The sequence below is a fragment of the Elephas maximus genome, chromosome 4, assembly GCF_024166365.1.
Source record: "Elephas maximus indicus isolate mEleMax1 chromosome 4, mEleMax1 primary haplotype, whole genome shotgun sequence".
NCBI lineage: Eukaryota > Metazoa > Chordata > Mammalia > Proboscidea > Elephantidae > Elephas > Elephas maximus.
In genome coordinates this window covers 34,980,376-34,992,654 of record NC_064822.1, presented here as the reverse complement: position 1 = coordinate 34,992,654, position 12,279 = coordinate 34,980,376, and the positions used below count along the sequence as shown (strand labels likewise).

At 39.1% G+C, this 12,279-nt stretch overlaps 1 protein-coding gene across 2 annotated transcripts in view; it reads right to left on the bottom strand.

Moving 5' to 3' along the window:
• The window catches only part of NEBL (nebulette), a 430,048-nt gene that overhangs the window by 279,700 nt on the left and 138,069 nt on the right, over positions 1-12,279 (bottom strand). For both annotated transcript variants that reach the window (XM_049881883.1, XM_049881880.1), the window contains exon 3: positions 6,248-6,332. In XM_049881883.1, coding sequence (XP_049737840.1) covers positions 6,248-6,332 — 85 coding nt within the window. The remainder of the gene's footprint in view (positions 1-6,247; positions 6,333-12,279) is intronic.

Sequence of the window (12,279 nt, the reverse complement as noted above, 5' to 3'; positions counted from 1 at the left end):
GAAAATGGAAAAAAATTAATATGCATTTGGAAATGGGATCCATAGGCAGCAGGATACAAAAGAGCACTCTGAGATTCTACCATGTATCTACCAGCACAAAGGTGCTGAGCCCCTAACTCCCTAAGATCATGCTCTGAAAACATCTTTAAACATAATTAAATTATACTCAGCTTTCTCTGTCAGTCTTGTCACAGGTGCAATTCTGCTTGGTTTTGTTACTATTTTATTTATCATCCTCTCTCCCAGTAGACCAGAAACTTCCAGAGAGGAAGGGCCTTATCTGGTTTTGCTGACTACTGTATCCCCGACAACAAGCACCAAATTAGACACACGATTAGTGTTCAGTGCCAAATGGTATGTGGGTCAAATTCATGATTTGGCAGGGGCCTATAGAATGTGATTCGAAACACACGAATGATGCTATCCAAAATAGCTCTTCAATCACCTTTTGACAGTAACTGAAGTTCCCTGATTAGGGATTCACGGCTTTGAAGGAAGTCAGTCTTCAGTGATACTCTATTAAAATGCAACTGACATCTGAGAAGGTTCCTACTTTAGGTAATTATTTAACGCCTTACTGGAGGGACAGATGACAGATAAAACCAGCTGCAGTTGAGTCGCTTCCAAGTCACGGTGACCCCACAGGTATCAGAATAGAACTGGGCTCCATAGGGTTTCCGATGGCTGATTTTTTGGAAGTAGATCACCAGACCTTTCTTCCTAGGTACCTCTAGGTGGAGTCAAACCGCCAACTTTTTGGTTAGCAGCCAAGCAGATTAACCGTTTGCACCACCCAGGAACGGCAGATGATAGATAGCTGAGAGAAACACTCTCTGGAAATGGAACATAAAATGAAAAGGCAGCAGTAGGTGCCAAGGGCAAGCTGGAAAAAGACAAAGCATGACACAACATACCTTTTTGAGCTTAAAAAGGTTTATGCTAAATGTGTGTCTTCATTCCTCCCACAAAGGTGTTTAACTACTATGTTCCCTTTAAAAAAAAAAAAAAAGCTTATTACCTTCTTGCCCTTACTATTACCATATATTGTATTTCCTGTGAGCCATGCTTTCATGACTTCACAGAAACTTGGAAGATTAAGAAAGAATCAACCTAGACTGCACAGTGAAGACTCAAAGGTTCCAGAGTGAATTGCATTTTATCCATAATCATTTTCAATCCTTCATCTTATATAGGCACTCATATATTTCACACACTCCATTTAAGAACACTTTGAGCCCAAAATCCCTATTATTTTCAACATGATAGCAAACAGCTAAGTCAATCATATAAACAATTAAGTATGGAAGTAGCTAACATTTCACCGTCATTTTGAGCACTGTCTTTTAACACCATGCCATGTGGTGGCCCACAAGTGGGCAGATGAGGAGGAGAAAGGAGGACATGGAGAAGATGGAGGTTTGGACCCTCATCCTGCCTCAGCCATGACAGTTCTACTGACCTCTCTCTTCCAGGGGGGCTTCCACTCAAAATTCCATTTTAAGAATCACTTCCAAGGCTTTGGAGTCCCTGGGTAGTATAAATGGTTAACTTACTTGGCTGCTAACTAAAAGGTTGGAGGTTCAAGTCCACCCAGAGGCACTTCAGAAGAAAGGCCTGGCACTCTACTTTCAAACAATCATCCACTGAAAACTGTATGGAGGACAGTTCTACTCTGACAAACATGGGACACCCTAAGTTGGAGTCTACATAGTGGTGGTCCACAGTTTTAGGATTCTGCAGACCCCTGATCCAGAGTACTGAAAATATCTGTGATTTCTTTTCCCATGAGAGTATACTACACAACCTGAAAAAGAAACATTTCTACAACGTAATATAACTGCTTTGAGCATTGTGTTCTTTTAACATCTACCTACGTGGGATTAAACTGACAACAGCAACTCAAAAGATTAGACAGGAAATTTAGGGGGCAGTGAGCTTATGTTAGTGGAGGAGGAATAACACGGAAAAGGAGGGTGACAATGGTCGCACAACTCGAAGAACGAAATCAATGTCACTGAATGGTGCACTTGAAATTGTTGCTGTATGTTCTACTGTGTATACTCTCACCAACACCACACAACAAAAATAAATTATAAATCTATACATATAGAGTCACAAAGTTGTCCATAATAAATGTATATCTATACTAAAATAATAAATTAAGAAAATTTCTCTCTTAAGCAGCTTTTCACCTTGCTTAAGTTTTTAAAGTATGGGTTCCCCAACTTACAAAGAGTTTATGGTCCAAAAATTTAGTTTGTAAGTCAGGGCTTTGGAATTCGGCTCACTTTCCAACAGAAGACAGTATTATGCAGATCTCAAAGCAAGCAACAGATGAACTATAATGCCTCATAGTTGAACAATAATGTCACCAATACCATTAAAAGTAAATTTTTACTTCTGCTCCTTATTGAGTGAGCTAGCGTGGGCCAGTGAGGGAGCCTAACCACCATTTACATTATTTCTTTGTAGCAGTTCATTTATGATATGGGATGACAAGGGAGCTAGTGACCATGGGCATAATTCCCTTCCCTCCCTCCCTCTTGACAACTAAGCTCCAGGGCAGTCCGTTTCTACCACCATCAGTGGCTGGCCCAGTGCGCTTGTATCAGTTGTTTGCAAGCTGGAAAATGCCCATCAGCCACTGCCTAACACCAGTTCTGAAAAGCAAATTCATGGTTTACGTGTTTGTTCTTCCGTGTTTTGTATTATTCTATTATGACAATCTGGTACCTAATAACAGATTCCAAAAAAGCTTGACAGAGTATCTAGCATTTAAGTTTAAAAAGCTGGCAGCGTTTATAACCCTCTCAGAGAGAGAGAGGAAAGAGAAGAGAAAGAAAAAAAGAGATAACGTAACTATAAACAACTTTCTAATTCAGACTGAAAATTAATTTTTGTTTTTCCTTCATTTTGGCTCATTTGGTAAGCTACTGAACTGAAAGAAAAGAACTAGTTTTAACCGAACAATTCTAAAAGATTTCAGAATTCCAAAACTCAAGAGCTATGAGCAGAAGTCTTTTAGCATTACAAACTACCATAGCAAGTATAAAAAATATTAGTAGTCAATTTTCCATCAAAACTGTTAAGCTGTTTGGAATTCCAGGTATTAAAACCCTAAGGAAATGCTCTGTCACAGAATCAAATCACTTAATATGCTAAAATTAAACCTATTGCCATTAATGTACTGCCATCAGGATAGACATTCTTCCATGCCTTTGCAAAAGTAGAAATACTCTTTAGACGTGTTTCCACCTCTCCCCCAGGAAAAATAATTTCTTCCTACGTGTGACCTTTCCACTTAATGCGAACATCTGCCTTTATACATACTACACTACCACCTTGTACTGCAATGATTTGCTTACACATCTCCTCCTCTACATGCTCTCTAAGGAAAGGGACCAGAGTACAGCTTGAGTGTGGACGCTGGGGGCTCAAAGACTTTGGGCCTATACTAAGTTCAACTACTTACCAGCTAAGATGCACGGGCAAGTTACTTAAATTTTCCACGTACTGAGCGCTTCATCTAAATAGAAACGATAATACCTGGTTCCGCAGGATTGTCTAAGGTCAATGAGATAATACATGCAAAATTATATGCCTAGAATACAAGGTTGATGATGATGAAGTCCTTATATCCCCAATGCCTAGTAAAGCTCCTTGTGCATAGTAGGTAATCAATAGCTCTTTCTTGAATTGAATTTCCCTCCCTTGTCTGTTTGATGAAGTCCCAATTTTCTTTTAGAGGAGAAAACATTTGAGCAGCATCTTAAAGAAAACCTGATTCCTTCACCTGACCCTTTCTTGGTGACCCCATAACACTTTGTGCATACCTCTATTAGCACTTGTCCCACCATCCTATAATTGTTTGTACATGCTACCTTCTAGAATTTTCCATTTGCTACATGACAGAGAATAAAATCAGCCTTTCGTGAAACAATGATATTTTTTTTTTTTCCTTTGCATGTCCAGAGCCAAGCACACAGTAAGGAAACAACAAATGCTTATTCCTAGGCTGAGCTGAAGGAACCTATAACCACCAACTGAACCCAAAGTGAGTGGTGTACCTTCAAAAGAATTTTTATTTACGTTTGTGGTAGTTATATCAGATTTCTTCTCAATCTTCAAGGCTCCTATCAAATCCCTCCTCCAGCATAAAGCACTAACTAGTCCAACCCACCCTGATCTCTCCCTCTCCGAATCCTTATTGTAAATTAAACCTAGTCACAACAAGTGTGTGTTAGTCCTATTTCCTCAGATACCCTCTAAGCCCTGGGAAAACCAAAAAAAGAAAAAAAACAAACCCATTGCCATCGAGTCAATTCAGACTCACAGTGACTTTACAGGACAGAGCAGAACTGCCCCATAGGGTTTCCAAGGAGTGGCTGGTAGATTCAAACTGCCAACCTTTTGATTAGCAGGGATAGCTCTTAACCACTTTGCCAGCAGGGCTCTGTGAAGGGAGGTTTAACTAATTATAAATTCTTCTGCACAGAACCAGGGCACAGACTAGGCAGGAAACAAGCATTTGATTGCTTGATTTAGTTCTACTTTCCAATGTGCTCCAAGTACTTCTCTGAAATTATCTAATTAATCCTAACTTGATGAGAAGAAAGGCATATTGGATCTGCACAGACTGGACCCAAGTCCGGGCCCCTCCGTGGTGTGAATGAGCAGGGGTGTTCTGCTGGCCTCCAGAACAGTGTCACTCCTTGGCCAGCACTCAATTTTTTGAACTGTCTCAGGACACAAAAATTACCATTTCACATAAACCAAAAAACAACTTCCAACCAAGTCTTCATAGCATTCTTAACCAACAGTAAATTCTTCATTGAGCGATATTTTCCTGTAATTAAATGGACTGAGAAACAGCCCCGAGTGCCGCAGAAGAGGGTAGAGGGAACCACAATCTCCCCTGTGATCTGATAAACCACCAAGGAAATAATTAGATTCTGTGCAACTGAGAGCCGACTCCTCTCATTAAGAAGAGCTCCAGACTGACATTTTCAAAGAGCATTAGCTAGACACCTCCTTCTTCCACAAGTTCTGTTCTTTTCCCTTTTTCGCATCAAGGGTTTTCAGGGACCCTAATAATAACAATGAGCCTCCATAAATGAGCCTCCATAGTCATACAATATTTCTAACTTTTCAAAATGCTTCCACATATAATGATCCCACTGATACTTGCAATCACACTCAAGACAGGTAGAAAGACGCTGTTATTCTCACACTACTTAAGCACAAAAGATCAGAGCCGCTGGCCCATGGTCACAATCAACCAACAGCAGAAGCGGAACTACAGCCCAGACTTGCCTCCTCCCATCACAGCGTAGTTGAATTAGGCTGCTGACCAAGGGGCTGCAATTCAGTTGCTCAGCCTCTTCTCAGATCATGGCAGGCAAGACCTCAGGCAAGATTATTTCTCAGAAAGTAGGCACCCACTGTTTCTTAAGAAGAGATAGAGAATCCCTGCAGAAAACACTCCTGTTCAAAATCCTAGTTTCAACCAGTGTGTTTTCCCATATTGAAGGCAAGTTTCCATCCAAAATGGTTGACTAGGAGCCAACTGTGGTTCTAATCTTTGTTCATGCTGTCAACGTGACATATGAAAAAAATATGAATAAAGTGACAGGATGAAAACAAAGCTACTCACTGGTGTGAGATATACAGACAGGGTGTTAACCCCACATACACTGCAATCAGGTCAAGTTAACACCTCTTTATTTTCCTACATATGCAGTGTGGAAAAGTTATTTATAAAATGTTTTTAAACATTTAGGACCAAATAAATCAATATTGTTGGGGAACACTTATTCTGACCAGAACTCGTTTACTTGCCCTAGTCCCACCTGAATAACAGAACTGAGAATATCAGGATGATTCAAGACCAGGAATAATGCAGATGTTCAACACCTTCTTTACTCCACCACTAACCAAAAGGCTTGTGGTTCGAGTCCACCCAGAAGCACCTCAGAAGGAATGCTTCCAAAAAATCAGCCATTGAGAACATTACGGAGCACAGTTCTACTCTGACACACACGGGGTCGCCATGAGTCAGAACTGACTCAACGGCAACTTGTTTTCTGGTTTTCAGCACTTTGATTCAGAATTCCCATCCAGGCCCACTTTCAGTCTCCACTCTAGTTGGTGACTCGACATTAAAAGGATGCTGACAAAAATCTCACAGTAGTGGCCTTTTGAATAATATGTAGTACCAATGTAACAAAATAGACCTTCTAGAGACTACCTGACTCTGCAATTCACTTTGCTGCTTCAGGCGAAGGTTTTCCGGTGTATCTGCCACTGTAGTGAAGGACTGCTTTGGGTAGTGTCTGTGGAGAAATTTTTTAAAAGAACATAATTAGTATATTATTAGAGTATTATTACGTAACTTTACCACCAATCATTTTATCCTTCCCATTTGTCACAACAGAAGAGGTGTCTCTTCTTCTAGCCAAGGTCATCTCTCCATCTTTATTCTGGATCCCATCCTCTCCCCCATTCTCATGACCCTCTATTACTCAGTTACGTCTACTATTTCCCAAAACTTAACCTAGGTTTCTCTCTTCTATTAGCTACATTCCATCAGCATTCAAGTATGTTTAATGCTCCTAACTTTTAATAACCTTCCTTCCACTGCAAACATCTCTCTAGTATCTCTAGCCTATTCCTCAGCCAAACTTCCCTAAAAAGAGGCTGAAACTCAGTGTTCCTGCTCGTTTTCCTTCCAACTTTCTCCTCAGCTCTATGCTTTCTGGCTTCTAGCTGCTGTCTCCAGGAGTTTCTCTTGCCAAAATCATAATGACTTCCTATGGAACATCCAACAGACATCTCGGTCTTCCCCTGGCTTGACCTCTCCTCCTTCTAGAAATGTCCTCCTCTTCCTTGGTCTCCATGTCACCACACATTCCTAGCTTGGCTTCTCCCTTTCTAGCTGCTCTTTCTCTGTCTCCTTACTGGAATTCTCCTTGTTTTCCCACCCCCACCTCAAGTGCATGGCTTCATAGTATGACTTCAATAAATATTTGTGGCAAGAAGACAGGAAAAGAGGAAGGAAGGGAGGGAAAAAAAGAGGAAGGAAGTGGAGATGAGAACAGGTGGAAAAGAGGGGAAGGGGAGGATAACAACCAGCCAAAGCCTAACAGTACATAGTTGGGGCTAGAGTGAAGCTTCACCATATTATACAACATACATCATCACATACACACAAACACACTGCCTCTTCTGCTCAAAGATAGCACTCCTGGTGGTGAAAGCGATGGCATTTACCACCCACGGGTTGGTAGGGACACAAATGCTCATTCACGGCTGCAGTCCCTTCACTCACTACTCCCTACACCTGGCCAGCACTAAGGACACATTACTAGCTGCTTGTGGCACCATCGCTGCAGACACTGTGGAGCTCAGAGCTGTCCCCCAGCCTTTTGTTCCCTTCCCCTGCCCCCTCTCCTTGCTGATGGCCACTCCATGTGTCTTACTATGCTTTTCAAATGTCCTCATGCCTCATGTTTCAGGTTCTACTTTCCTTGTAGAAGGTTCTTTCCAGTATCCCTGTTCTTGGTTCCCATGAGAAGGCTGATGGAGTAATCTTTTATCACCTCAAATAAGCTCTGTAAAACATATCAAAATCACACTAGCATTTCTTAGCAACCCACCTTCTAAGATGCAACAGTTGGTCCCAACCCACCTGGTGCAAAAGTGAATGAAGAACACCAAAGACACAAGGTAAATATTAGCCCAAGAGACAGAAAGGACCACATAAACCAGAGACTTCATCAGCCTGAGACCAGAAGAACTAGATGGTGCCCAGCTACCACCAATGACTGCCCTGTGACAGGGAATACAACAGAGAGTCCCTGCTGAGCAGGAGCAAAGTGGAGTGCAGAACTCAAATTCTACTAAAAGGATCAGACTCAATGGTCTGACTAAGACTGGAGGAACCCCAGAAGACATGGCCCCCAGACTCTCTGCTAACCCAGAACTAAAACCATTTCCAAAGCCAACTCTTCAGACAAAGATTGGACCGGACTATAAGATATAAAATGATACTCATCAAGAATGTGCTTCTTAGTTCAAGTAGATACATGAGACTAAATGGGCAGGTCCTGTCTGGAGGCGAGATGAGAAGGCAGAAAGGGACAGGTGCTGGTTGAATGGACACAGGAAATCCGGGGTGGAAATGAGAAGTGTGCTGTCACATTATAGAGAAAGCAACTAGGGTCACATAACAACGTATGTATAAATTTTCATATGAGAAACTAAGTTGAGCTGCAAATTTTTACTTAAAGTACAATAAAAATAAATAAAACAAAAAATAAATCACTCTAGCATTTCTGAAATAAGGATTAAATATTTTGCAGTCCTGTGGAGTTAGGTCATGGCAAGAAAATGTACACTAACCTCTCATTTTTCCAGCTTTCTTCAGGAATTTAGTGTTCCAAATATAAATTTTCTAGATAACTGAGGTTAACCCCGTAAGTGCTGGGCTCATTTTAACTACTTTAATTAACATCTTTCAAAAGACTTTACATATTTTCCTGCCTTCTTAGAGAGTATACAAGCTTAATTTAATTTTTTCATGATAACTTAGAGTCATCTTAATAGATATTATCAAATCATGATATAAAAAAAATAGTGCTTTCAAAGTTTACACAGGTGGGATGACTGCTGGGCTGTCAAGAGGTCATTTCTCATGCACAGCACTCTGTCTGCCTTACACAGCCTTCATCCCTTCTGATTTCCGTCTACTAACCCAGACTAAGAAACTAGATACTGAAGCTCGTTAAAAATGTTGGTAAAAACTATTATTGTTGTTAGTTGCCATTCTGAAGATTCTGACTCATGGCAGCCCCAGGTGTGCAGAGGAGAACTCCTCCACAGGGTTTTCAAGGCTGTGACCTTTCAAAAGCAAATCTCCAAGCCTGTCTTTGGAGACACCCCTAAGTGGGTTGGAATCTCCAACCTTTTGGCTAGGAGTCTAGCATTTATCCATTTGCACCACTCGGGGACTCCCTGATAAAACTAGAGTTACTGAATCAAGTAAGTAAGCCATAGTAGCTAAGGCCTCACCTCTCTCCTTATCCTGAATTCATAGACACTGTGCTAACCACACCCTTTTTGGAATACCTCTGAACTGTGCTCCAGCCAGGTGAAGCTAAACAGATAGCTATGGTATTTTACACAGTATTTGCAAGTTCAGTCTTGGAACCTTGAGCTATGCTAAACTTTAAAATATAGCAACTACGTATTGCTATACTTTAAAGCGAAAATAACAACTTAATACTTTTTTTTCAAAATGTATTCTGTGGAACAACTTTTTCAGAGATTTTTAGGAATCCACAATCTTTAATTCAAATTTTTTAAATATTATTTTAATATGCCCAAGAGACCTTACAGAAGTGACATGAAGAGACACACATGCACACCCATGTTCAGTGCAGCACTATTCACAATAGCAAAAAGATAGAAACAACCTAAGTGCCCTTCAACAGATGAATGGATAAATAAAATGTGGTACATGCATACAATGGAATACTATGCAGGTATAAAGAATAATGACGAGTTCTCGAAACATCTTAGAGCAGTGGATGAATCTGGAGGACGTTATGCTGAGTGAAATAAGACAATCACAAAAGGACAATGTTCACTGGTGGTTACCAGGAACAGGAGAGGAAGGAAGAGGAATCACTCTCTAGATAGTAGACAGTTGTTATTTCTGGTGATGGGAAAGCCAATACCAAATGTGGATAAAGTGTGCACAATTTGACCAAGGTAAATGATGACACAGAGTACACAAGAATAAAGGACATTTTTGGTAAATGCAATAACATACAATCTTACAACAACAGGAATAACAACCAAAAATATGTCTGTGGTTACATAGGTAAATATGTATGCATATATGTGTGTATACATGTATGCATGTATAGATGTATCTGTAGGCATATGTATATACGTGTATATGTTGCTGCATGTATACATTTATATATAATAAGCCACATAAGTGGCACAGTTACACATATTTCCTAGATATAAACAAATACCTCACAAGATTGGTTTACTGGGTTTGAAGTCTTAGGGTCATTATCTTGTGGGATATCTCAGTCAACTGGCATAATACAGTTCATAAAGTTTTTGTTCTATATCCTAGTTTGGTGAGTAGCCTCTGGGGTCTTAAAAGCTTGCAAGTGGCTATTAAGACAAAACTATTGGTCTCTACTCATCCAGAGCAAAAAGGAAACCAAAGACACAAAAAAGAAACTAGTCTACAAGACTAATAATCTACATGAACCACAGTCTGTCTCATCCACGCTGAGACCAGAAGAACTAGATGGTGCCCAGCTACCACTACATTCTGATCAGGGATACAACAGATGGTCCTGGATAGGAGAAAACATAGAACAAAGCTCAAATTCTTAAAAAAAAAAAAAAAAAGGCCAGACTTACTGGGCTGGTTGAGACTAGAGGAACCCCCAAGACCATCGCCCTAAGATGACCTTTGAACTTTGAACTGAAACCACTCTCAGAGGTCACCTTTCAGCTAAATAACAGATTGGCTCATAAAATAAAGAATATCAAATGTGAGTTTACTATGCTGCTTTAAAAAAAAATCATCTATATGAGAACAAATGGTCAACAGTTACCCTAAAGCAAAGATGAGAAGCTAAAGGTAGGTAGGGAAACTACAGTAATGGAAACCAAACAACCAGAATGGAAATAATGAGAATGTTGACACCTTGTGAAAAATGTAACCAATGTCACTGAACAATATGGATAGAAATTTTTAAATGGGAATCTAATTTGCTGCGTAAACTTTCACCTAAAATAAAATATTATTTAAAGAAGGAAAATACATATATATGTATTAACTACTTTAAGAACTGCAATTAAAATGCACTCTTAAATGTGTTACAGAATGTTTAGTCCATTGAGACCATTACCTTGCTAATTTTCAGGTTAACTCCATTTGGGGGTAAACTTTGGGGGACAGCCTTCTCTTGACATTTATGTTTAATTAAAAATTATGCTTAATTTTTAATTAAAGAACACCCTGAGATTGAAAATGTAGACTGTTTAGGGGGGATTACCATTTGCAACTGCTTGTCTATGTGTATAAGAATTTCCTCCACATAAGGCAAAAATGATTTCTTTTTGGATACGAACAAAGCTTCACTTGCCACTCACACTTCTAATTGTGAAGTATCACTAATCTAATTATTCTCACCATTTTACTTTACAATGAAGTAAGGTGATATTTAAACTTATAAAGTAAATGCACATAAATAAAACACTTTTATGCTTTATGTGGCATCCCATATAAAGTTCTATCTGGAAAGAGGGTTATACTGAAAACAATTAAAAAGCTTCTATAGTTTTTCAGAAGACGTAGTCTGCTGACCTGGTGATCAGAGAAGCAAATTTACTAACAAAAAAAAACCCACTGCCCTCAAGTAGATTCCTACTCACAGCGACCATATAAGTCAGAGTAGAACTGCCCTATAGGATTTCCAAGGAGTGACTGATGGATTCAAACTGCTGACCTTGTGATTAGCTGCTGAGCTCTTAAACCACTGTGCCACCAGGGCTCCAATAGAAATTTTTACTTATATCTAAAACCATAAACAGATGGGAATGTTTTGTACTTTTCCTATATCTTTTTCAATCCTAAAACGTAATTTTTTTTTAATAGTGGGCTAATCTACATTAAAAAAAAAAAAAAAACTTTCTCTAAAGATATATAATAGGAAGAAATTACACAAAATTTTAATCTTGGAGAAAAAATTCAATTTAGTATTAATAACTAAAATAATAAATGCTGAAGGAAAGAGGGACTCATATCTGAAACTACTAGGGATCGTGAGTACTAAAATGAATTAAACTTGGGCTTTGGGGATCCATGTTATCTTCAGAGCTAGCAAAATTTAAAATTTAACAACTATATATTGCTATACTTTAAAGCTAAAATAACAACTTAATACTTTTTTTTTTCCAAAATGTATTCTGTGGAATAAATTTTTCAGAGATTTTTAGGGATCTACAATCTTTAATTCAAATTTTTTAAAAATACTATTTTAATATGCCCAATCTCCTGGTTTTGAGAGTCAGGTTTTTCAAAAAAAAAAAAAAAAAAAAGCTTAACAGCCAAGAGGGAGTACAATGGCCTCATGCCTCATGAGTGGGAACCATAAGACTCAGAAGACATAAGTATAATTATAGAGATGGTAGCACACACTGCATTACATTAAAAATAATAATTACAATATCTGGAGAAAATTAAGT